The sequence below is a fragment of the Ceratotherium simum genome, chromosome 2, assembly GCF_057802395.1.
Source record: "Ceratotherium simum simum isolate JZ-2026a chromosome 2, ASM5780239v1, whole genome shotgun sequence".
NCBI classification, from domain to species: Eukaryota; Metazoa; Chordata; class Mammalia; order Perissodactyla; family Rhinocerotidae; genus Ceratotherium; species Ceratotherium simum.
Window position 1 is genome coordinate 18,895,993 of NC_141901.1, and position 27,554 is coordinate 18,923,546.

At 41.3% G+C, this 27,554-nt stretch overlaps 1 protein-coding gene across 2 annotated transcripts in view; it reads left to right on the forward strand.

The window, feature by feature from the left end:
* The window catches only part of RGL1 (ral guanine nucleotide dissociation stimulator like 1), a 122,778-nt gene that overhangs the window by 85,151 nt on the left and 10,073 nt on the right, over window positions 1–27,554 (forward strand). For both annotated transcript variants that reach the window (XM_087438820.1, XM_004424935.3), the window contains 8 exons: window positions 1,333–1,436; window positions 4,509–4,593; window positions 9,634–9,723; window positions 12,103–12,189; window positions 13,527–13,559; window positions 15,633–15,754; window positions 18,259–18,348; window positions 24,254–24,440. In XM_087438820.1, coding sequence (XP_087294946.1) covers window positions 1,333–1,436; window positions 4,509–4,593; window positions 9,634–9,723; window positions 12,103–12,189; window positions 13,527–13,559; window positions 15,633–15,754; window positions 18,259–18,348; window positions 24,254–24,440 — 798 coding nt within the window. The remainder of the gene's footprint in view (window positions 1–1,332; window positions 1,437–4,508; window positions 4,594–9,633; window positions 9,724–12,102; window positions 12,190–13,526; window positions 13,560–15,632; window positions 15,755–18,258; window positions 18,349–24,253; window positions 24,441–27,554) is intronic.

Sequence of the window (27,554 nt, forward strand, 5' to 3'; positions counted from 1 at the left end):
GAACATAACTTTGGGATTCTGAACCTTTGTTGAACCATGCTCTCATGGGCTTAGGTTTCCAGACTGACTATAATTCAGAGCTCTTTCTCTCATTCTTTCTCTCTCTTTAAATAAGGGGAGAGCATTGAGACATTGAAAGAGAATGGGCATGACTTTTGTAAAATACTGTGACATTTACTCTAAGAAAACATTTGGGGGTTTGTTTGTTTGGCATAGTTTTAAGTAGCCAGATTTTGGCATGCTAAGTTAGAGAATGCCGTTTCTCCTTCATATTCAGGATTAGCATTACTTCATGACATGATCTTTTAAGCTATGTGCTTTTATGCCCAACCACTCTGGGACCTCTTGCCCCAGATGTTCTGCACAAGGCCAAACCCAGTGTCCTGAGTTGTGAACACTGGATGTATTACACTTCCAATGCCTATATATGAAGCATGTCCTTTGACAGAAGGCCTAGTCCACTCTCCCCATGTTACCAAGAATGGGACCCTCTCCCTGAATGTTTTGCTGTCACTGCCATTCATTCAGCAAGACTTTGACTCCGAGGTCACTGGCTGCTGATGCTGTAGACCTCGTGTGGTAGCTTAAGTTTCGAGATCAGAGAGCCTTTCTCCTTACCCAGAAAATGACACCCAGAATGTTTCCTGTTCTCTTTCTATTTTGTTGTAAAATGCTGCCAAAATGAATTTTATTTTAAAAGCCCAAGTTATTTTGGAACCGTTGAAGTACCAAGGTGTTGCTGAATGTTTATGATTGCGCCACAAGCCAATTTGAAACCAAATGAATGTGTATAAAAATATTCCCTCTTGGCTAAGAGCATAAAAGCCAAAGTTCAACTTGTGGTGAATTTTTATTGCCAAGTTATATACACCTCTTTAGACAAGAGTTGGTCATGAGATGTTCGATGCTATCTGACCTCGAAGTGGCTGCTGCCCGGTTCACTTTGTGGTCTAAAGGATACAGCATCTTTCATGTGTATTTTTAGGGCATCCGTGTGCTTTCAGCAGGAGAAAGTTTGCTTTCTCTAGCACAGCTCTACAGACTCACCTCCATTCGTGTTTTTACTAGAAAAGCTGGAAACTATAAAACTGTAACAACAACGCAAAAAATATATTAAAGGGAGAAAAACAAGCATACAGTGCCAAAATCTATAAAGCTTTTTGGTGACTGGGGTAGGAGTGAGGAGCCACTTTTTGATGTTCAGTATTTATACAGCTGCCTATTTAGTGGTAAGAATTCATAGCAGCTGTGATTCCTCTAAAACAGGAAACCACCAACTCACTGTATTATTGATACTAAATGCCTTTTATGTTTTAATCTCTCTCCATACAGGAATGTAGAATCCTGAAGAATTTTTCCTCCTTGAGGGCCATCGTTTCAGCACTCCAGTCCAATTCCATCTATAGGTTAAAAAAGACATGGGCTGCAGTCCCAAAGTAAGTTCCCAAGTGCTCTGCTTTCTTTAACTGGGGTGATTAGTTGCTGCTTACGTGGTGTGGGTCCTCACCTTCAAAGCTCATATCATATAACTGGAGAAACATGTTCAAAAGCCTCTGTGTGTTCCAGGCAGGGTGCATTTTACACATAATCGCTACTGAGTTTTGAGGCAGGGCTGCTGCAGAAATCGAACTCATTCTCGTATGTGCCAAAGCTCAGACTGTTGGCTTTTGAGGTGGCTTTAAGGATGTGCTTATTATCTGGATTTTGAGGGATAAGGTTGTGGCGGCATGAAATTACAGTGATTTGCCATTCCTTCTGGTTATTTTTCAGCCACATTCCAAAGTCCTAAGCTATTCCAAGAGGTGAGGGAGAATGTGTGCAGACAGGACATTAGTTCTTGCTGTTCAACAAGAACCCGTTTAGGTAGTTTCTGCTTCAGCATATTAAAAACTATCTTAGTGATGTTAAAAACCTCTAAGTGTTCCTTCCTAGGTGCCTGACTAAAATTATTAACGGGCCACATTCTGTATTGTTTTCCTTCATTTTTCTTGATGTCACCTTTGGAACAAATAATTTAACGTTCTTATTATTGCACTCTCACTCTCTCCCCTATTTCCAGAGCTTTACCTGTAGACCAGAGAACTTTTGCAAAGGAGGGAAGGGTGAGTGAGGAGGCAGTTCTCGTCCCATATCAGCACAGGTTTAGAGGCTGGGGAATATGTCATGGTTACAAACTAGGCCGGCTCCATCCAACAAGTCTACCTAAGTTTGAACTAATCAGGAAGTCATGAAGAATGTATAAACTGTTTATAGTCTATACTATGTCAGTAGAGTCCATTTCAGTCAGGAGAGAGACCAGCTGGCTCCCCTGGCAGGCCCGCCTTGTGGAATTGGTGAGTTCACTCCTCAGAGTGGAAGGTCTAGGTACTCAGTTTCATCAGTTCACTTAGAGCTGGTTAAGCCCTAAGGGACTGACACTATCCAAACCCTCAAGGTTGGTAAACCAGAGTTTCGTAAATTTATGCTGAAAAATGAATGCCAGAGTACTCAAGCTTACCGATGAGCTCATATTCTCAAGCAGCAGAAAGTCTACTTGGGGGAAGTCAAATTATTGATTACATAATTCTTCGATGGGTAAAGAGAAAAAATTGAAAGTAGATGATAATGACTGGTGTTACAGAGCTATGGAAGCCACAGCCACCTGGACTCAAAGCTCATGCTCTGTTTACAGTATCATTACCTGTCCATAGAAAAACTGGCAGAGAGGCTTTTCCAAGTGCAATATAGTTTTCTTGATTCCCACTCTTTTCTTGGGTTCCCTCTCCTCTTCATTATTTTGAATAATCAAGGTGACTGTGTGTGGAAGAGAGATTAGTTGATTAATTTTTTCTGCACATAAATCTTATGAAAGATATGGGTTATAGAAAATCCATATAGTTACATGATAGGCCCTGGTGAAGCATGATGGGAAAATCAGGTGCATACAGTCTCCTCATCCTCAACGCCTCTTACCTCCTCGCCTTCTCCTCATCACTGCTCCCCAGCTGTGGCATCAAAAACAAAGGGATGGTCAAGTGCTAAAATGCAGCCTTCTCTGCTTGCAGTGAAAAGTAATCCTACCTTTCTTTGGTGGTTGATAAATAGAACACTATGGAAAGTCACTTAACCAGCCAAACATTTTTTCCATAGCAAATTTGAGGCTAAAACACAAGTAAAAAATTAGTGGACTTATATCTTAATCTCTTGGTTACCACATGAGAAGGTCCATTCTTCCAGTTGGCTTTTTTAACTATTCCAAAAAAAAAAAAAAAACATGACAAAACAAACCTCAAAGCCTCATTCTATATGACGTGGATGTCTGGTTTGTTTTTTAGTTGGTTGGTTCATGTTTTAGCAGGGATGCTACAGAAATGTCACAGTTCCTTAGAGGAGACACCTTCATATCAGCTTTACATATTTTCCATTGGTAAAGTCAAGGGATGGGGTTAAGATATCTTATTTGGTAATCACTTTCCTGTAATCATGTACACTAATAACCTTTAGTGGACAGAGAGGACATCTATTTATTTCTCTTTATTTAGGCCCACATGTAATTAAGTTCTTAATTATTTTTTCCAAAATATAAATAGCTTTAACGGTTTTCTTTGTTATAAGAGTAACATTACACACATTGTAAAACAAATAAGTTCTTAATAATGGCTTTCTCATGATAATGAAAATGCTGCACATATAATAATATTGCCCCTGCTAATTCTTTGCCTTCAGAATCATCTCCTCAGTAACCCTGGAGAGGTGTGTAGAGAAAAGCATAAGGCCTGTGGGGATGTAGTATACTAGAAAGGGACAAGGGCAGAGTAGGTGCTTTCCATATGAGATCCTCCTGACTTTCACAGCAATCCTACAGAGGGACTATGAGTATTTTCATTGTGCAGAGAAGAAAATTGGAGCTCAGGAAAGTGAAGTGACTTGTCCAAGATCACTTGGGGAGTGAGTGGCAGAGTTGGGATTTGAACCCACGCCCTCTGACTCCAGAGCCCATCCTGGTTCCACCATCTACTCTGACTCTGAGAGTAAGAACACTGGACTGTGTGGTTCAGGAAATTTGGGTTCTGTACCTGCCACTCTCAGCAGTTAGTAGTGGAAACTTGGGCATATCCCTCACCCTGGCATTTTCATCTCTAAAAATGTGGGGACTGGCCAAGATGATTTCTCGGGTCCCATGGGGCTGTGTGTGTGTGTGTTGCTAAGATAGTTTTTTTTTAACTTGCTGAGAAGAACATGTCCCAGTTGAACAAATTAATGCCCCAGTTTAACAAACCTTTTTTGTGATTATAACATGCATAGTTAGAAAATATCCCTCTCTTCACACAGGTGACCCTATCTACCTTTTAAAAAAAAAAGCCACTGTGCATGAAAAGAGTCACTGGCTTCGTCTGTGCTCATATCACCCACTGATCTTGAGATCTGTACAATCCCCTGTAGCCATAGGTACTGGAGACAGCTGGGCCGACAGTGTTGGGCTTTTACTAACTCTTCATTTGTTAATATTTTCTTAATCTCTCTTATAGGGACCGAATGCTGATGTTTGAAGAACTTTCAGAGATCTTCTCAGACCACAATAACCATTTGACCAGCCGGGAACTTCTGATGAAGGTGAGGCTCTTGGTGACAGTCCTGGGTGTAGCACTATTGACAGCTCTGGAATCTATTCCAGAGCCTAAGGGCTCCTTAAATTCCTACAGTCCCACAAGAAAGCCTGAAGTGACCAGAAGGCAGAGTTTTTGTTTTTTATGCTAAATCTAAGAAGCTTGGGGCTCAGAAGATTCAAAGTCCAGCTCCTTGCCTTCACTGTTAAGCAACCAGATTGTGAAACTTGTGCTCATGTGTGTATCTCTTTAACAGGCTGCTCTGCAAATACCAAGTGCTGGCAGTTAGGTAGGTGAGAGGCCCTGGAATATTCCTTCTCAGCAAAAAATTTTCTAGAACAACAGAGGCCAAGCCTGCAATTCCACATCTTTTATTTGGACTAAGTTGCACAACCCATCAGTCAGCAATATTCATTGAACACCCAGTGAGTGCTGACTGCTGAACTACAGGCTAGGTGAAGGTATAGCCTGGTTCATTTTATCTCTCCAGACATTTGTTGAATGCCTAATACTTGTAAAGCATTGGACCAGCCCCTAGATTCCATGAAGATGACTAATACAGACCCTGTTTTTAAGAATTCACTTTCTAGTTGGTGGATATAGACACTAAACAAGAATAAGTCCTCAAATAAAGGTACAAATAGCAGATTGTGAACGATCATCAGAGGAGGACATAGGCCAGATAGTATCTTCACAGCTTTTCTATAAAGTAGATTTTAGCATCCTCATTTTGCAGATAGTCAAGACTCAGAGAGGGAAGTAACTTATCCTAAGTTACGCACCTGGTAGGTGGTGGAGCTAGAAGGTGAATCCAGCCTGGTAAGACTCTAAAACCTGTGCTTTTATCACTTAGGCATAAAACTATTTCTTCTGACCACTTGGTGGTAGGGAGCGGGTTAGATTAGGTAAAACTTTAGAGAGAAGGTAAATCAGGAATTCAACAAATATTGATTGAGCATTTACTCAGTGGTGCATCATATGGAAGGCAATCTCTGATTTTAAGGAGATTCCAGTCTCATGCGAGAGGTTGGGAAGTAGACGCTTATAAAATAGTGTGACGTGTGCTACTATAGGGGGAAGCCCTGAGCTGGGCAGTTAGAAGAGATGATCCTTGTCCTTAGTCTCCTTTTCCATAAATTGGAGACTATAATGGTATTTAATCTACTGACCTTGTAGAATTATTTTGAAGATTGACTAAGATAAAATATTTGAAAGCACTATTTAAATGTAAGTTATTTTTAGTATTTGACAGACTATATTCATGTGAAACCAAAGTATGCATAACAAATGAAAATGAATAAAGTATAAGCTAAATTTGTAAGCTTAGGGCAGGCACTTGGAGGAGGGGTGCAAGTGAAGTGGAGGTGGGGTTACTAAGAAAAGGCATCTGGTTGATAACTACTAGATTAGTTGTTCCTATAAGGGCATCTGTTACGATCTTCCTGACTGTTCTCCTCCTAAGTCCTACTCTTCCTTCATGTCTCAGTGTGGACTCCCCTTCTTCTGGAAGCCTTCCTTGACACTCTCAGGTCTGATTAGGTACCTTCCCACCTGCTCCAGGAGAAGCCTGTCATTTGTCTGTCCTCACACTATCATATGCTCCATTGGAATTACCTGTGTACTTAACCTGTCTCCTGTAAGCCTTTTGCAGGCAGGGACTGGGTTTATCTTTTTCACTGTTATATCGCTGATGCCAACACAGTGCCTAGCATATAGGAAGTGGTCAGAAACTGTGTTTGACTGCATGAATTGATGGGGCTTATAATTCACATGACTTTGACAACTTGCCCACTGTTAGCCCTTCTTGGGGTAGATGATATGAGCGGGGCAGTTTATGCTGATGTCTGGCATTGGATTTGGCCTACCTAATTCACTGCACTCTCAACAATGCTTGCTGAGATTGTGTTACTCCCTGCTTCACATCCCCCTGGATTTGAAGACTTTAAATGGAAGCTCATCTGGCTTGAAGGAGATGGCTTAGTGGTCTCCCTGTCAGTAATACAAAGTTAGACTAACTGGAGCCACACCTTCAAATCCCGATAGCTCTGAGTCATCTTTCCAAAGTAGATAAGTTGAATCCTGTGTAGCTCATTGCCTGGTGGCAGTCTTCTGGCTGAAACCTTAGAAGCAAAGCTATATCTAGACATTAAAGGTTCCATAAACCTTTCTTAAATGTAGAAGTTTACTCCAGTACTCTAAGTTAAATTTCTTATATATGGCTCAGATCCCAAAGAAATGAGAAACTTGGCTATGAATTGATGTGGTCTGTGCATTATCATTAATGATAGTGGAATGTTTTGGGCAGTCCATATGTATATGTAGGTCCCTTTCCAGTCATCTTTGTTGATCATTCTTCATATGAAGTGTATAATTCTGGTTGTTAATTCTCAGCACAGTTGTAAAAAAATGAAATCAAGGTACTTAGGTTCTCGAAAGAACCAACTGAGAAAAACTGCTGGCCTCTGTGTCTAATATACCACTCCTGGACTAATTCTGATTTATGGTTGGATAATCTTAGTCTTAAAAGACCTATCCTCTCTTCTGCTTCTGGGTAGATGTAATGTGCCACGTCTATAACATTATGACTGAGGCGACATAATAATTAGCAAAAATCTCTGGTTTTCCTTTTAATTGTTTGAAAAAATATTATTTTTCTCAAAGATTATCTTAAACCAGTTGCTACCTTGTGGTTTCTGAAACTTAGATAATTCCAAGCAGGTGAATTATAGAGTCCACCAATTTCAAAACAACAGGAGAGCAGAATACCGCCAAATATTCTTAGTTCTTGGAACTCTTGATGAGAATTCTCCCTGGTCAAATTGATATAAACAACTGCTAGAAAGGCCCAGGAATTTGGCTCTGTAGAGATGTGTGTTTAGTGAAGCTGCAAAACACCCTAAAGTCAGAGCTGGAGCAGAAGACTGTTAGGACTGTGAAAACCTATTCAAATGATTACCGTTAACTTCTGAGCTATAATTTAACCAACATTTATTGAGAGGATCCAATGCCTGTGTAGCAGCCTAGGAGAAGAGGCCCCTCTGAGGCCCAGGAACGGGATGGATGAGGGCAGCTGAACTCTGCCAAAGATGGAGATAGAGAGAAGGTGAGACTCCTGTGAGAAATTTGCACGAGAGAGAGAGAGAAAGACAGAGGGGGAGAGACAAGAGGAGAGTGGGAGATTGATGGAGGGAGACGGAGAGCTTTGGAATTCATCGGGACATAGGTGATGATTAAGCTGATGGGACTAGATAGTATTTCCAAAGACATGAGTATAGCAAAAAGCAAGGAGATAACTTTGGCAGAAAGAAGAGTCACTAAGAGGATATGAGCAAGCAGCAAAGGAGATAAGAGGAAAGAGCCAGAGCAATGCAATCACAAAATCCATGAGAAGTTTCAAGGGATTGGTGTTGTGAGACCTTGCAGAGCAAAGGATTTAGGGCCAATGAAGGAAAAAACTGACACCATTGGATGTGGCAAATAGTGGATTTTCATTTGACACCTTATTTGGAAGAACTGGCGCTAGTCAGTCTTTTTAGTTATCCAGCCAGGAATGGAATCTCACTCCCATGAGATCATGAAGTCATAGAATCAGCAAGTCTTTTAGCTCCTTATCGCAGGTCTTTATCTCTCCTCCCAAGGAGGAGGTTGTCCTAAGCGCTCTGTGAGATCCCTCCCATCTCTGTTATTCTGTGCTTCTCAAGAGCCTTTCAATTTTTCGGAAATCCTTCTTAAGAATTTTAGATATAGCTGCAATAATTTCCATACATTTTACCTCTGCCAATGATTGAGAAACTGGAAGGGAACCAGAAGGATGAACACTGGAAAGAGATGGACACTTGCATTCAAGTCAGAAAGAATTGATTTCTCACTGCAAACAAATTCACAAGAATTTGGGAGGACTCACACCCACCTAGCACAGAAAATAGTACATTTTAGGGCACTTTGATTCATCCCCAGGAAAAACTATAAGTAGGAGATCATTAAACGATACCTCTTTATTATCTTTTGTAATAGGGAGACTTAAAATAGATAATGAGTCCCTCTGGGTTTGGTCCGCAGTGGGGTACTGGGACTGGGTAAAGGCTGGTGAATGATAGAAGGTATTGATGCATCACTGTCGTCAGAAAGGCCAAGTCACTAAAAAAGATCCTGATGTGAGTTAAACAGTAGTGGAAGATCACATGCTATGGTAGTATAATAAACCAGGGAAAACTGACTAAGGGAAAACTAGTGTAGAGGTTACACACTCCTGAATTGTGAAATTTGCCTCCCATTCATACAGTTCCTGGAAAATGAGAACTTAACTAGACCCTGAAACCACAAAACCGAAAACACTTTATGTTCAGTCAGCAAATTCGAGATTAGTCATTATGTAGAAGAGTTTGTTGTTACAACAGACAGGAGGAAAGAAAGGGTAGCCATCTGTCCTCAGGCACCAGGGGGAAGGATGGATTTGTGAGAGTTCCAAACCTGAGAGGCAACTTGGGAGGACTGATGGCAGGAGAAAAAGGGGAAAAAATGTATGAAGGTCTGGCTTTCATGGATTAATGCTGTACCACAATACTGGACTTCCTCAGAAAACTTCCGGTAGAAAAGTTTCATTTAGCTAAGAAATACCACAAAATGCTGGCCCATGCATTTCAGGCCAAGATCAAGAAATCACAAAATGTACAGAGGCAGAGATCTTCATTTCCGGGACATGGAATTACTTTGAGTGAAATTTGTGATGGGTAAAAATTGTCTCCAGTTTTGGGAATTGCCTGCCTTGTATTGACGATTGATTTTATAACCAAATCAGGGGCTCTTCTTACAAAGTAGGGGGAAAATGGGATAATCCACGGCCACTGGGCCTTGTTACATATAGACCACTTGCAACAAGCCAGCCAAGTATTTGCACAGTACAGCCCAGAGCCTGCTGGAGGCCTCTTCATTTTGTGTGGCATCCAGATGGTTGTGCAGAGGTTCTGTACCAGAAACTAGATGCTCTTTTACTTCTCTCTAGTGTCATCCTCCATCACTCTCCTCTGTGTGTGCTTCTATTTCTTAGGAAGGAACCTCAAAATTTGCAAACCTGGACAGCAGTGTGAAAGAAAACCAGAAGCGGACTCAGAGGCGGCTTCAACTCCAGAAGGATATGGTATGTGCGGCCCTCAGTCTTCCCTGAGAGCCCACCAGAGAGTGGCCTTGTGTGGGTGGCTGGGCTCCCATATGGCACTGGCACCTTCAACCTGCGGGGTGCCCATGCTTTCAAAAATGTTCTCCCATCCTTTACCTCATTTGTTCCTAGCACCCCTGGGAGGTCTGTAGGAAAGATATTGTCACTTCCACTTGACCCAGTAGGAAATAAACACTGGGAGTCCCAAATTGTCGGGTACTCAGGAGCATTTTTTTTCTGGAGGTAGGGGAAGGTCTGCAGTGGGTAGACTTCTGGTCCCTCTTGCTGTCTTCCGCCGTCCACTCCTGCACTTAGGAGCTGCTGCTACCTTGGCCTTGAGACCTCCTGGGCTTCAGTTCCTAACGGGAATGCCTGTTGTAGTCAGCGTTGGACACACGGTGGCCCAGGACCTGGGTGCTGAGGAAAGAGAGTGTCTGCTCCCAGGAGGACGTGGTCCGTGTACTCGGAAATTTGTTCATTTCCTCCAAACTCTCTAGTTATTTTCCAGCTCTGCTTAGTACCCCAAGTACTAACCAGATCTTTCTAGCTTTTCAAACTCAAAGGAATATCGTACCTCCCTCCTTCAGACGGAGAGGTAGTTATTATCATCATTAGCTTTATTTTAAACCCATCCCCAACTTTCGGCATAGAAGTGGGAAAACCAGAGAGGGGAGATTAGAGAGTGACGAACTCGAAATATCCTCATCCCTGCTTTGAGAGGATTTTCTCCTTCCCTGGAAAGCTGGACATGCATCAGAAATGTTGTTTTTGAATGATAGGACTCTTCTGTAACATAAAGCATTAAAAAAATTCACAGGATTTCAGACGTTTTGGTTGTTCAAAGACAAGTTAAAAATAGCTCTTTAGGAAAAAAGATTATTTTAGTTCAGGATGAGACCTTGTACACATAATTAGGAAGGACACACTGCAGCTGGCAGCGAGTTCCTGAAGGACAAAGCCCTCCTCCGTGTGAACCTCGCGGAGCAGTTCTGGCTGAGGAAATGCCAGCCTCGTGTCGAGTAGCCTGGTCTTGCCCTGGTTAAGACTTCATTTTCTTGCCAGAATTTCCATAAGTGCCTTAAAGGAATTTAGGATAAAGTGTCCGTGGAAGCCCCTTTTTATTTTCTCTTCAGAATGGTTGCCTTGGTGGCCTTACGGGGAATAGAGATGATTTCAAAGGAAATTTGATGAAATTAATATACCTGCAATTGAAGTACTTCTATCTTCATTTCCAAGTGACACTTTTTTTAAATAAACTCTCTATTTTGGAAATTACAGAAAAGTTATAGATAGTACATAGAGCTTCTGTGACCCCTTTCCCATTTTCTCTGCGTATTAACATCTTCTATAACCATGACACATCTGCCAATACTAAGAAACCAACACTGGCATTATACTATTGGCTAAAATCCAGACTTTATTTGGATTTCACCAGTTTTCCATTAGTATCCTTTTTCTGTTGCAGGATAAACCCAGTGTACCCCACTGCATCTAGTTGTCTTGTCTCCCCAGTCTCCTCTGCTCTGTGACAGTTTCTCAGTCTTTCCTTGTATTTTATTACCTTGAAAATCTTAAGAAAAACTGTTCTAGTATCCTTAGAATGTCCCACAATCAGGGTGTGCCTGTTGTTTTTCTAGTGAGTAGGCTGAGGTGATGGGTTTAAGGGAAAAATATCACAGATGTGAAGTGCCCCTCTCATCACATCATATCAAGTGAATGACATCAGAGTGACTTCTGGTGTCACTGGTGGTGTTAACATTCATCACTTGGTTAAGGTAGAGTTTGCCAGGTTTTCCACTTAAAAGTTACTGTTTTTCCCTTTCCCTCATCTATTCTTTGGAAGCAAGTCACAAAGTCTAGCCCAAGGGGCCATTTTAATCGTGACACCCTATCCCCTTGTGGTCACAGTTCTTTTCCGGTGTGTAGCAGCCCTCTACCAATGGTGAGGCCATCCCTCTTCAGGGCCCTTCTAAACCACTGGGAGTGTCCATACCTCTGACCTGAGTCTAAGCTATATATAAACCCCACTGTGAACACACTTCAGTATAGTTGTGTGATCTCCTGGCTTTGACACTTAGTTTTTATGACCTTGAAACTTAGACGTTGATGATGGAGTTCCTGTCCTGTTTGTGTAGGGATTGAAAAAATTTCATTCATGGAGGTTAGCACTAATGGCCCCAAATTTAAATGGCCCTTAATTATTCTCTAAACTTTGTCAAGGCTTACCTGGCCTTCTGTCAGCAAATGCGCACGTTACTAAATGTACCTAACAACAGGTCCATTTGCTCCAATGTGGAGGTTGTTGAAACCCTTAAACTTTTCAATGACAACAAAGACAGTTTTGCTGTGCTTGCTCTTCAGGGTGTGATGCAGGGAACTGTGCCCTACCTGGGCACCTTCCTGACTGACCTGACCATGCTTGACACCGCGCTTCAGGACTACATCGAGGTGAGTTGTGTGCAAGTGGTGAAACTGGGCGTGCAGCCCTCTCATTGGATACCCAAGAGAGAAATTCACTTTTGTAAGTATCTGTTGAGGGCCCGTTATATACATGGCATTGGGCTAGATGCTATGAGGAATACGAAGATGAATACCAGCAGAAGTGGCTCACAGTCCAGTGGAAGGTGTATATCAAAGCAGGCAGTGATTGATAGAAAGAGTAAGAAATCAAACAGAAATACCGTGAGAGAAGAGGGAAGGTCACGATGAGTTCCATCTGAGGGGATGTGATGGCAAGGCCTTATGAAGGAGTGGGTTTGAGCAAGACCTTGATGTTGAGTAGGACTTTGGCAGGTGGAGCTGAGGGGATAATATGCCCTAACATGCAACCTGTTGGGATAGGGACTCTGTCAAATTTGTGGATTTTTAAGTATTCCTTTTTTTTTTTTTTTTTTGTATTGTTACCTACTCTCTCTCTCTCTCTCTCTGAATGAGAAAAGAGGTGAAACCCAGTCAAACAAGCTACTTGTTAGTAGCTGTAATAAAATATTAACTGGACAAGAAATTTGATATTTGAAATGAGATTTAAGGATTGCTTGTATATTTAAGTTTACCTTGCCTCCCTGATTATCACATGCAATCAGCCTGCTTTTACTCTATCATAATTAGAAGGAGTACCAGTTATTTTGCATATATGCACCTCCAAGTATTTCGTAAATGTAGACATGCTCATTCATTTTGCGTTTCCTGAGCTCTGTGTCTCTTCACATCCTCTGCCTCAGCTTATCTCAGGAAACACTCATTAGTGTTGGGGAATTTTTTGGGAGTGACCAATGATTTAGAAGTTAAATTCAGCCTACTGAGAATAGGAGCTGGGGGGATGAAGAATTGAAACTTAACTTTCATGATGCTGTGTAGAAGTGACTTTCCTTTTGATAAACCATTGACAATTTGGTTTCCAGTATGAGTCAGTGACCATCTGTTTTTGTTGCTTTTGGTCAAGAAAAAAAGTATAATGGAACATTTACTCAAGCTTTTGCCTTTACTGACTCTGCAAATGTCTTTGGATTCTGAATTGTAACTCCTTTATCATTACTATTTTAGCTGGTTTCAGACATTTTTTAAGAGAAGGCAGTCTGCCTATCCTGTCCTATTATCATTAAAAGAATGTTTTTCTTGAAGCAAACGATACTTCTCTTCCTCCATGGTAGCCATAATTATAGTGTCATTAATAATTGTGACTTTATCATCCCTCTGACCTGTTTTAATAAGATCTAGAACAACATAGGGCTGTGTTTTAAAGTAGCTTGGTTTGTCACTCTTTTTTTTTTTTTAATTTCTTTCAGGGTGGGCTGATAAACTTTGAGAAAAGGAGAAGGGTAAGTAGAGGTCTTGGCTGTGGTTTTTCATTTTACTTCATCTGGGCATGAAAAAAATAAAAGAAGTGAGGACTTCAATTTTTTTGCAGAGGCAGAAAAAAATGCATTAGCATTTATTGAGCATTTATCATACATCATTGTGCTTCACATGTTCCTATATATTATTCCCCATGAGTCCTGTGAGGTGGCTTTTATCATCCTCAATTTAAAGATGAGGAAACCAGGACTCAGAGAGATGAAGTAACTTGACCGGAGTCGTCTGGTAGCAGAGCCAGGGTTCAAATCCTGTCCTGTCTCTCCAAAGCCCACACTTCTTTTCTCACCCCCAATCATCTCCTCCTTTACAATTAGCTTCAGCAATAACAGGTTCATCCTATTAAGGATAAGGGGAGTTTCTATATCATAAGAGTAAATGATATAGAAGGGTTAATAAAGATGGTTAACTCTTGTGGGTCTCTTTGAGAGAGGAAAGGAAATGGTCTTCATAGTTACATGTGGAAAATTATTCTTTTCCTTTCCTGTCAGCCTGGGAAGGGGTGTTCAGCATCAATTTGAATTTTTCTGTGGGTCGTAGAATAGTTCTGCACTGTACTAAAAAGATAAAATAGAGCTTTGAAACTTTGCTGTGGTTTTAGTGTTAAAATGGTGTATTTAAATAGATATTTAAAAGATTCAAAGGAAAATGAGTGAGCCAAATAACTTCACCCCATAGTACTCTCGTTGTTCTTTAGTCATTCATTCATTCTTTCATTCCACAAGTATTGATTGCATACCTAACATGGGTTAGGCACTGTGATAGATTTGGGGATTGCAGCAGGAAAAAAACAGAGCTCCCTGCCCTCATAAGGTTCATGATCCAGAAGGAAGGTAGAAAAATAAACAGGCAATTAGCATACAACCTGATAAGGGCTTGTGAGCTGAAGTAGTAGGTATTATAGCAGCAGGTGGGAGGGGCATCTATCCCCAACTTGTGGGGTCAGAGAAACTTCCAGGAGGAAATGACATTGAAGTTAAAACCAAAACTTGAGGAGCTAACCAGGCTGAGCTCATTAGTAACAAGCTATACTAATCTAGACTCTCTCTGGTAGAGTATACTTTCTTCTTTAGCATGAAGATGAACGTTCCTTGAGGATACTGAGACCAAGGGCTGAGGTCACTGGAGGGGAACTTGACACCCACAGGACCTGCCAGTTGTTGAGTTACTTCTGTCGTCTTCTGGAATGATAAAACAAATTCAGTTACTGCCTCCACAGCTACCCATCTTGGTCATTTAACTTCAGAATAACCCTAGATGGTAATCTCTTTCCTTTTAAGACTAGCATGTTAAACTTTTGGAAAGTTTGAGTGTAAAACCTGAAGCTAAAGCTTATACCCGTTGCTAACTTAAAAAAAAAATTTTATTGAAACATCTAAAGAAGCATAAATAATTTTGAACATAATTATATACTTGCTTCTCTTGTGAGCTTTAGAAGACTTAGTTAAATGATTTACTGGAGCAGTAAAAACCCAAGGATTTGGGAAATCTAAACATTCAAGTTTATGAGGCCCTGGACCGTTTAGATATTCAGCTCTACCAAACTCACTTATTGAGGGGTAAGGGTTGAAGATGATGGGGGTGGGGAACTTGGGAGCTTCCTGACTTCAAGTAATTTTTTTCTTTATCTTTTAGGAAGTAGAAATAGAAATTTTAAATATATTTTAGAAGTACTCAACTTTAAAAAATAACTTCTCTATCCCTAGAATGAAAATGGAAAAGAGAAAAAGGAAGCCACTATCCCTTTAGGTAGCAACTGGTTTGGGTTACTTTAGTAGCTTGTTTATTCATATAAATTGCTTTTTCAAGGAGAAAGGATTAACAATTAAAGCATACAAGGATTTCAGAGATTCAGAGTTAGAATTTTTAAGAATTATAATTATTTAGCTATTTTATTTCTAAGGAAGGCAATACTTCAGAGTCCTCCCAGATGGTTTCTCCATCATTTCTCCTAATATGGCATGTTTTCATGTTGAAAAGATGTATATTTGGTTTGCGTTATTATTCACTCTTTCTTTTTGGTGTTCTGTCTGCTTTAGGAATTTGAAGTGATTGCCCAAATAAAGCTCTTACAGTCTGCCTGCAACAGCTATTGTATGACCCCAGACCAGAAGTTCATCCAGTGGTTCCAGAGGCAGCAGCTCCTAACAGAAGAGGAGAGGTAGGCAGACATATTGCCTATCAGGGTGGAGCTGCGGTGTTGGCAAGAGGAATACTCATCCAGTTCCTCATTTGGCATTCAACAACATTTAGTGAGCAGTTACTAGATTCTAGAGTCTCAGTTTTCAAAGGATGATGGTAAGGCAGGAAAAGCTGAACTGATGGCATCAGAAGATATGCTTTCAGATTCTTGCTCTACCATTTGTTTATCTTTGTAACCTTGAACAAGTCACTTATTCTTCCTGATATTCAGGATGCTCATTTATAAAATGTTTGTATGTGAGAATTAAATGAATCATATTTGGGAAAGCATTAAAGTACTTACCACCACCATCGTCATCGTCGTTGTCGCCATCATCATCATCATCATCATCATCATCAATCATCATCATCATCATCATCATCATCATCATCATCCCCACTACCACCACCATCAGCACCATATTTGTCACTATTGTTAATTGGTACTAGCTTTCAGGGAGTTTTCAATCGGGGAGGAGAGACAGACTCATGAAGAGTTGAAATATGATGGGCAACTAAAGTGCTACAGGACATACGGGCAGGAACAATTCATTTGGCCAAGGATGGGAGGAAATGGGGAAGATAGTCATAAAGGCGTTAACATTTGGGCTGGGCTGTGAAGAAGAGATAAGATTTCACCAGGAGAACTGGAGAAGAACATTCTAGACAGAAGAATAGGTGCAAAGGCCTGATGGCCTGACATGCTTGGCATTTGGAAGGACAGTGAGAACTCTGATATGGCTGGGACACATGGGACAGGTTTCAAAATAGTGGTGACAAGCATGGAAAGGTACATTCACTCTAGTTCCTTGAAAGTTGGCGCAGCAGGGTGTAGTCTTTACCCTGCTGTGGATTAGAGTCTGTAGGCCATATCTGGCCTACATGTGTTTTTACATTTTTAAATGGTTGGGGAAAAAAAACGAAGAAGATGGTGACATGGGACAGTTATTTGAAATTCAAATTGTAGTATCCATTAATAAAGTTTTATTGGAACACAGCCCATCCATTTACATCTTATTTATGGTTGCTTTCATGCTTTAAAGGCAGAGTTGAGCAGTTGTAACAGACACTGTAGAGCCTGCAAAGCCTAAAATACTTACTGTCTGGTCCTTTACAGAAAATTTTTGCTGACCCCTGCTGTAGACCAGGGGATTTCCTTGAAAGTTTATCATCAGGGAGAGCAAAATGGACAGCAAATATTTTGCCAATGAGGAAATTGAGGCTTAGAGAAGTATTCTATCTAGTCAGTGATAGTTTGGATTCAAACTCAGGTCTGCCTGACTCTACAGCCTAAGTTCTGAAGGTGGTTGTATAATGTTGGGCAAATCATGTAACCTCTAGAAGCCTCAGTTTCCTCATTTGAAAGATAGATGATTTCTGAGCTCCTTTTTAATCCCAGAGTAGATTGGTCCTCTTACATTAAAACAAAACCTTTGATTCAGATTACTCATCAGTTGGCGAAGGTTTTTTCTTTGCCACGTAGAAAATAAAGCAGTTATTACCTCACTTGACATCTTCTGGTCTGATGATCAGTTTGTACGAGTTAACTTTCTATGTTTGCATCCTTCTCACATATGGAACATACGTATTCTGACTGGTGGTTTGGATCAGAAAGTCCAGGCTCAAAACACCAGCTGTATAATTGATTTTTTAATGATTAAAGGAATCTTGTTAAACATATCCCATTTTTTCTTGCTATTTATAAAAACCTGTGTGATTCCTAGTATTTGAATAATTCCCATATCAATGAATACTCCTACTTGAGCAAATACCTGGATGCATCTTTAGGTTTAAAAAAAAAGTATGCATAATTAGTAACTTACTGAGCTAATATTCACCACATTTACCCTTCCTCACCTACCCAGAACCAAATACATCTACTAGCTAGAGCTACGTGCTTTCATAAAAGACATTTCAAGTCTGATATAAATTCCTTTCATGCTTGTGGAGCTTATATCTGCCTGGCATATAGGATGTTTTGGCAACTAAAGATCATATTTGTATATCTTTATGACTAATATAACTGCCTATGTCACTGAAAATTAGTTTACAAAAAAAGTCTCTTCTTTCATTTCCCTTAGATAAAAAGCAAGTTGAGCATTTGTGTACACACACGCAAAGTAATAGGAGGGAGGTGGTAGAGAAGAAATGATTCCCTGGCCTAGCGGTGGGATGAGAATGGTCAGGAAACGGAATGGAGTTGGCCTTGGATGCAGCCAAAGCATGCAAATCCATGTTGTTGAGGCATGCAGAACTAAACAGCCTCAGCCCATATGCCGGTGGGGGATGAGGCACATGTGTAAATTTATAAAATCTGGTCATTAAGTCAGTACCCTCTGACATGTGTGATAGAACAACATAGTATACATTTTTACTTGGAATAATCAAAGCCTTTCTCTAAAACAAAACCAATGAATCAAGTGAATTTAAATCTTTTCTTCAATTCTCAAGCTCTGACTTCACGAGCTCCCTTCTCTTCCCCAGCTACGCCCTCTCATGTGAGATTGAAGCAGCCGCTGACGCCAGCGCCACCTCACCCAAGCCTCGGAAGAGCATGGTGAAGAGGCTCAGCCTGTGAGTGTCACCCGTGGGTCCTGGGGCCCCGAGAGGGTCCCATCAGAGTGGAGGAGAGGAAGGGTATTCAGCACAGTTCCCCTGAGCCAGGGCAAAAATGAAGAACAATTCAATCACTTGTTAAATAGTTTATCTTCCTGTCATGAACTCAGTACGTTTTCTAAATCCATTTGTTCTTCTCCACTGTTCTCTCTGGTATGGACCACCAGCATCTCCTGCCTCCACCACTGCAGCAACACCCCTACGGGCTTCTGGCCCCACCCTTAGCCCAGCAATCCATTTTCTACCAGATAGTCTGATAGTCTCTTAAAATGTACACCAGATTATATCACTTCTTTGCTTAAAAACCTCCAGTGGTTTTATTTTAAGATAGCCCCCAAACTCCTTATCCTGGTGTAGTAAGCCTTGCCTGATCTTCCCCTAACCTTCTTGAACACCTTCCTCTCATCCAGCACTCTCCCTTATTCACCAAGATCCAGCCACGCCCATCTTCTAGCCATTCTTCAACCTCACCAGGCTTGTTCCTGCTTCACGGCCTTTGCACTAGATGTTCCTTTGGCCTGGCATGCTCTTTCTCCGTGGCTACCTCCTTCAGATATTGGCAAAAATGTTACTTCCTGAGAAAGCGTGCTCTCTAATGTTGCTGTCTGCCCCAGTCACTCTCAGTCATACTGGCTGTTTCCCCCAGTGGAATGTGAGCCACCTGAGAGCAGGAACCTTGTCCATCGTGCTCATGGCTGTATGCCCAGCTCAGTGCCAGGCATATGAGAGGCCTTCCATAGCTAACTTAACAATACCTTTGAGTAAAATCCAAAGTCTTTACAATGGCCCTCAAGACTCTTCAGGATCCGCAGTATCATTCCAGCCCCGCCCGCGCATCCCATCCCTGTCTGTCTGCATCTTTCCCCACTCACTCTACTCTTTGCATGCCAGCCACCCAGACCTCCCTGAGCACACTAGGCACGCTCATTTTTATTTGCCATTTCTTCTGCTTAGGACGCTGTTCCCCAGAGAGCCAGATGGCTCACTCCCTCACTTCCTTTAGATCTTTGCTGAAATGTCACCTTCTCAGTGAGCCTTCTCTGACCACCTTATTTCATACTATACCCCATCCACCTTACCTGCCCTTGGCAGCCTCTCTCACCTTCACTTCCTTTGAATTTCTTCGTTGTGTTTACCTCCATTTGACAATCTGTATGTTGTATGTATCTGTGTACTATCTAGAATGCAAATTCTGTGAGGCAGGCATTTATGTCTGTTTGTTCATTACCATATCCCCAGAAGCCAAAATGGTGCCTGGCACATAGTAGGTGATTAATAAACACTTACTGAATGAATAACTTGAGCCATGTGCCAACACTGTTCTAAGAACAATACATGTATTTCTCATCCAGTCCACAAAATAACTTAAGTGGTAGGTCCTACTATTATACCCATTTTATAAACCAGGAAAGTTAGGCACAAACAGGGTAAATAGTATGCTAGTTATTGGAAGATCTGGATTCAAATCCAAGATTTGGCTCTAGAGCCAAGGTTATAACCTCTTTTGTCATTGTGCCTATTGGAAAAATACTTTCTGAAGGAAGAGAGGAAGCAAAGATGGAATGGAGGTAGAAAGTGGGGGAAGAGAGAAGATGAGGGAGGGAAGGAGGAGATACAGGGTGACGAGGAAAGGAGGGAAGAAAGAGAGACTGGTAGTTTAATTAGACACTGTGCTTTTATTATGGTAATGTTTATAGAAGAGCCTTCAGAGAACCTGGTCTCTGCCTTGAAGTTGATCTCTTAGACGTTAGACTCTGAAAGACATTAGACAAGTGAATCTAGTGAAGGCTAACGAGGTGAGTGCAAGGAAACAGGATTATCATTTGATTAATAAATTGGCTCTTCTCTTTTGAAGACATGCACCTGTGTCTGATCTTTTGGGTGACACAGTCTGCGTTGGCCAGGGACAAGCAAGAACAGCGATTAGGGAATATTGGACAGTTTTTTCATGGAAGACTGGGCTTGGGAGCCGTGCAGACCTAACAAATCCCCACCCTGCCAGTTGCTTGTTGTATGAACTTCTGTTTTGTCGTTTGTGAGACGAGCGTGGTAATGTTCTCCTCAGTGGGATGTTGTCAGGACTGGTGGGGTTGTAATGCTCCTAAAACAGTGCTCAGCTCTCAATGGGTGCCTGAAAAGCTACCATTATTTTTTATGAAACAACTTTCTGTTACTGCCTTTTTGAGTCTTTTTTTTTTTTTTGGTTAGGATTCTTACTGTTTCTCTGGGCTTTTGATACTTCCCAGTACTGTCTCTCCACCTACCTCAGTGAGTAACATTGAGACATTCAGGCAGGGAGGGCACATGACCTTGGATATTGTCATATTCCCAATGTAACATATACAGGCCCCTATTGGGTGTGGATGGCGTGCTCTCTTGCTATCAGAAGCTGCTCGGGCTTTTACCGGATGTCAGGTGATATGAGGCAGGTGAGGATTAGGTTGAAACGTGATTTTACAGAAAGCATTTTGAAGGTAATCCTGATGTCTTGCCAAACCTCTCTCTTTGTTCAGATGGCTACCCTGGCCTCCTGAACACTAGATTTATGAGCTTTTAGATTCACCTCAATGGAATTTTCCGTAGTATCTTGCTATCTTTTCATTGCTGCAATTATGGGAGAGAACGAACTCTCTTTTGAGATAATCCAAGGGCCTGACCAAGCCTTGTTAGCTGGTGAGATCGACACTTGCACAGGGAATCAGGCTCCCTGACAGGTGAGTTGAGGACGCAGGGCATCTTGGTGGTCCTCTCTGCATCAGAAAGCATTGGGAGTTTCTGGACCTGCTGTGGGAGTTGGAGGTCAGCGCAGGTAGATCTGATCCCAAGTGCTGCTGCCTTTGCCCTCCTGCTTTTCCGTTCCTGTCCTCAGGTAGTTGCCGCTGTGTACTCATTTTTATATAACTGCCTCTCTGTTCCTCCTCTCCAACCCAAGTGTCCATATTTACTGTGCTGGTGCTCTAGCACCCTGGGTCCTCCCTCTGCAGCAGCTCTGGCAAGTGCACAGCCTCTGTGAGGACATTCATGTGAAACCCAGGAGGGGTGAGACTCTCGGGGTACAGTGCCCTGCACAGAGTGTGGTGGACACTCACTGCGTCTCTCGCATGAGTGACATCTTGCCAAGATGCTTGAGTTTAACCCTTGGTATCTGCAGTTGAGTTTGAGTGTTTATTATGAATAAAACAGGTCATACATCCCCCATCTTATTTCTTGTACATATAAGGGTGTTTGTATATCATTCATTTTCAAAAGATTTTATGATCTTTTTTACAAACGTGGAAAATATACTTTTTGCTCTTCCCACATTTAATGACCCATTATCCAGAGAGGTTGGAGAGAATTTTAGAGCCTTAGGGGAAGGAGTCCCTCATTAGGAGGTCAGAGATGCCTACTATTGACCTAGAATTAACCTTTATGAAGCAGAATGGCCTCATTGAATTGTACAGATGGAAGAACCTTTGGTCTTTGAACTGTTTAGTTCTAAGCTAGAGACTCTCAGATGTTCACAGCCTTCAAAGGTCTACCTTGTTATTCGTGGAGGAGTAAGACAGTGACATTATTTTTTCTTCTGTGAATTGTGGTCAGATTTTAGCTCTTCTCCTTATAGCCCCAGTAGTGCTTGGAGGTCCAAGAAAGGAAGCGACTTGGAAAATGGGGCAGGAGGTGGTGGCGTAGAGATGAGGCAGAACAAAGATATGCTTCAGGTTTGGAATTTGAGCTCACAGTTCCTAGACTATTTAATAAAAAATCAAGCCCATCCTCATTGTTCCTTCCATTGTTATTTTACACAGTCAATGCTTGTTTGAGTTTGGTCCCATTTGCTAGTTTCTTTATATGCCACTCCTTGTTGCGTCTTACTCCTTCTCTCCTTTCACTGCTTCTTTCTGTGTTGTTTGTTAATGGTAAACTCACTCAGTCTTTGTCTGAGAAAGTCTTTATTTTTCCCTCACACTTGGAATTATATTAGATGGGTATAGAATTCAAGGATGACTATTCTTTTCACTCAGCGCTTGGAAGATATTGTTCCATGTCTTCTGACTTCTGTTGTTGCTTTTGAAACGTCTGATGTTGGTTTAATTACTATTCCTTTGTATTATGCCCCTGGTCCTGTTGCTTGTGAATGTGTTAAAAACCTATGTCCTGTTAAGAACTTCTTTTGTCTTTGACATAGCATTGTGAGGTTTAAGTGGGGATTTAGTCTTATTTATACTATTTGAGATGTGGTTCCTAGATCTGAGGATTCATGTGGTTCATTAGTTCTGGAATCTTCTCAGCCACCATCTCTTCAAATATGGTCCCTCTTCAGTTCTCTCAGTTGACTTGCTCTGGAACTCTTCTTACACACATGCAGGCATTTCTTATTCCATTCTTCATGTCTTTTAACTTCTCTTATTTTCCATGTCTTTACATTTTGATGCTAATTTCTGAGGATTTTCTTCAGATCTATCATCTAGTTCAAAGTTTTTCTCTTCAACAGTTGTTTAGTCCTTCCACTGAGTTTTTAATTTAATTCACTACATTTTTTCACTCTAGAAGTGGAATTTTTTTCAAATTATCTTCCTATTCTTTTGTCAGAGTGTCTTGCTCTTAATCCCTGTTTTTAATTTCTTTTCTTATGTCTATAATATTTTTAAACATACTTATTTTATAGCTTGGCTCATGGTAGACACTCAAATATTTGTTGAATGCATGAATAAAGTTTTAGTTTCTTTCCAACAGTTCTTGTATCTGAAGTTCTCAGGAGTCTAAACCTGCTGTTTGTTATGCCTGTTGACCCTGTCTTTGGGTGGGATGTTTCCCTGTGTGTATTTTGTAATTTTGTATTGTGAGCTCATCTTTATCAAGGAATTCTCTGCAGCCTAGGTTGAAGGTATATTCCTCCAGAAAGATTTTTTTTTTTTAAATTCTAATTTTCCCGGGAGTATCACTGGCCTGAGAGTCCCTAGTTCCTAGACCACTTAGGTAGCACATCTGAGTGAGGTGCTAGCTAAGGTTACACATGATTTAGGGGAGACATTTTTCTTTTACCCAAGCTCAGACCAACGGACAAGTTTCCCTGTTGTCTTCTTGTGTCAGTGGGAAGATATTTTTCTAGCCTATCTTTTTACTGAGGAGGCAGCCCTTTGAGGGTCCTGGCTCTGTATAAGGGATTTCAGTTCCAGCTCCCCACCTTATGTAATCAGAAGCCTTCATCTGTGGGCCTTGTGAATGTGTTAAAAACCTATGTCCCTACTTTGCCAAGATTGGCACCTCCCTCTCCCCATCCAGAACAGCTGCAGAATTAGCTTACATGCTTCTGGTTTTCAGTTCCCTTTTCGTTTTTGGCCTGTAGGGATTTTCCTTACTGTCTTGCAAGCCCAACTTTACAAGGAATTTTTAATGTGTCTTATATAATAGTTTTGTAATGAAAGAGTTTAGGTTATTGTAGTTCACCAGATTGTTGGAAATAGAAGGCTTCCTCCTTGATTTCTTGTCCAATGCAGTGCCAGCCTTCTTCTTCAGCCTCATGGAGTTCATTTTATGGTGGGAAGTGATAAGACTATGGCAATGGTATTTTGATCCTGCCAAACTAGTCCATAGACTGTTAAAAAAATGCAGTACCACTGACCTAGAAAGACCTCAAATTATATGGCCCTTCATTCAGCTAAGCAATCTATGTCTTCATTGAGGTTGGAAATAACCTATTGGGATGAGATGTTGACTGTGATCTGTTAGAAACTTTGTAGTAAATGTTTTCCTAAAATAATAATGACAGGGCAGGCAAGATTGAGAAAACATCAAGGACTTAATTAATACAAAAGTATTTGCTTAATCATGGATTCCAGATTTGTAAGAGCCCGAATGCCTGGCATTATGTTTTCTGCAGACTGTTTCTGGGGTCGGACATTATCAACAGTAGCACTCCCACCAAAGAGCAGCCCAAGTCCACTGCCAGTGGCAGCTCTGGTGAAAGCATGGACTCCGTCAGTGTGTCATCCTGCGAGTCAAACCACTCAGAGGCTGAGGAGGGCTCTGTCACTCCCATGGACACACCTGATGAGCCTCAGAAAAAGGTATATACTTGATCCATTTCCATAATTCCTAACGTAGGCACCTGACATAGTGTTTGCCACACAAGGAATGTCTGTTTTCAAGTTTAACACTCTACACTATTTTGAAAGTAATGTTTTTAAGAGGTGTCAAAAGTAGAGTTCTATCTGGGGACTCATTCCTTATAGAGACAGGTCTAAGAGCAATGAGCTTGTTGGTTTATTCATCTAGCCTTTGAAATATTGTTCCGTACCACATCCAAAGGCAACAGAAGGATTGTGACCTGTAACATGAGCTATACATTATTTAGGAGATGTAGGATTTTCTTAGAAGGAGAAAAAAGTCGGAGACAGAGATGTGTCAGCTTGGTGTCATACCTTATCTTAGCCAAGCTTTTACCACAATAATGTTGCATAGCAAACCACTCCAAAACTCAGTGACTTAAAACAACAGCCATTTGTTCTCTGTCATGCATCTGCAGGCTGGTTTTTTGGGTTAGTCTTGGCCCTTGGCCCTGGGTTTGGTCCAGGTCTGCTCTACCTGCCTCTCAGTCTTTTTGGAGTAATGGGCTACCCAGGGCATGCTCTTAGCATGTTAAGACGGATGAGCAAGAGGGCAGTCTCAACCCCACAAGCACATGCGCAGCCTTCACTCATATCTGCCAACATTTTATTGGCCAAAGCAAATCATGTGGTCAAATCCCACATAAATAAATGAGGCAGGGAACTATACTCCACTTCTAGTGTGATGAACTGCAGAGTCACAGGGCAAAGGGCGTGGATGCAGGGGAGGGGGAGGAATTGGGAACAATGATACAATTTACTATGTCCACCCAAAAAGGAAAGTGATGAGAGGTGATAAAATAATTCCCATAGGGAGTTTCCATTTTCCATGGCTGCATAAATAAATGAAAAGAAAACAAAGATCCTTCTTAATCTTCTGTACACATCTGCTTCAATCTTTTGGTCAAGGAGCTTGGATCAGAGATTGTCAACTTTGACGTGACTAGAATTGACACCATTTTGGGGAGGATTTTGCCTCGCCAAACTCGTGTCTGGCCCCTTAGCTTATGCTCAGGCCAATGAGGTAGGGTGTTGGTAACAATTCCTTCATTTTATTTGTAACTGCCCTTCTGCAAGGGGATCTGTGTGCTGTTCGCATTGTGTTATAAGCAACAACAGCAATCTGGGAACCCTCAAGTGACCTTGTCACAAAGTAGCCAACCCAGGAAGGACTCATTAGACTGAGATGACTCAGATGCTGCCCCAGCTGGATTTCTCATCTTCCTGCTTTGAAATCTAGGGACACATCTTTAATGCTCCAACTAGTGAAGGGAAAGCTCTGCAAACTCCTATGGACTGGCTGTTCTCTCAGGCACATTTCCTAAGCCAGGGGTGTAATCATTCTCCATGACTTGACATGCAGCATTGAATTTGTTAAAGTCGGGAGTGAAGTCTCGTCATTCACCTTTTGACAGGTTCTTATGCTTTGCAGGCTCCATTTCTGATGATGGACATTGTACAAAAATGGTAAACTGAGGTTATTACCCACATCTTTTTGGGATTTCTCCCTGTCCAGGAACGAGATGGAATCATATTTGCACATGTTGGTGCAGTGGACGTGTACATAGGTCCAGATCATCCCTTTTAAAACTATGCACAAGCCTGGTGTGTGTCCTTTGCACACCCCTTGCTTGATCCTTTTTGTCTCCTCCCTTTCTTATCACACTGGCTCTTTAATTTCTTGCACAAGTCATGAATTTTTATTCTTTGGATGAATCTTTCACAGATTTGTGAATTTGTGTAGGTTTAAAAATGAGTAATTGACTTGGAGGCAAGTAGTTGCTGGGCTGCGGAATCCCTGAATGTTAACTGGAAAGGCCTCAGTTCTGCTCAGTGCAGAGCCGGACCTGGGTGACTGCCAGAGTCCCTTCCTCCTCTGAGATCTGCAGCCCTCCAAACCACCCTGCCTTTCCCACCGGCTACCCTGTGAGGTTGCTCTTTTTAGTGAAGTGTAATTTGCACTCCTCCTCCTTCAGTCCCCTGATCATGATTTCTACACATTTATTTTCCATTTGCTCCTCACTACTTAAATTCTCAATAAGAATCGAAGAGCTCATCAGGTGGTCTCTTTAGAGCTGCTATAACCCAGGCATCTTCAAGGCTTTATCTTGATTATAAACGTCATTAAAATCATGGAATATCTAACAAAGGCAAAAGGACTTATGTGGAGGAAAAGGTAGGTGAAAAAACTGAACCAGTAATTGGAAGATGGACCCTCTTGACTACTGTGTGGCACAAGTGCAAGCAGAGTTAGGCTATCGAAATTACCCATCATCTAGCCCTCACATTGAGCCACTAAGCTGAGTCATTTGGGGACATAAGAAAAAAATGTAACTACACCAAGCTATGATAGAGCCACAGTAAAACTCCTACGTATCAGAATTGTCACATCAGCTTGCCGGTTCAAATTAATCTAATCGTGCAGTAGAATTTAGTGTATAGCTATGCCGTAGAAAGAAGTCCATAGGAAATAGAATAGACTCCATTTTACTTGGAAGCCAGATAATCCAAAAGCTAAATTTCTGTACTCTGTTTCCATGGAAAGGTAGACAGGTTTGAAGGAAATTAGTAAGTTATTTTTAAACGGACTTCCAGATTATTTTATAGGATTAATGTGGTATAATTTAGCTTCACTCATTCTGAGAAATTATTTGTAATTTTCTACAGTAGGAATTGATATTTAAAATGAGTCAGTGTAGTGATTTTTTGGAACACTACCTAGTGAGTTTGGGGCATCCTTTTTCTTTGGTAAATGAAATTGCACATAAGATAACTATGTAGTTAATCAGAAAAGCATGTTAAGTATAACACTTCATTCCTTCATTATCCTTGATGTACAACATGAAAATGTGTACAGTTGGTTCTAGAAGCAAACGTGGGAAGTGGTGGAGCCACACCTCATAGGCTGTGTTCCCTTGGGAAAGTCACTCTGTTTCTCTGAATCTTGTTTCCCTCATCTTTATAACACTCTGCATTTTGTTCACAAGACAGTTGTGAGACCAAAATGAGATAAGATATATGAAACCTCATCACAAACCTCACAGTGCTGAATGTCACTGAGGTAATGGTGTACTG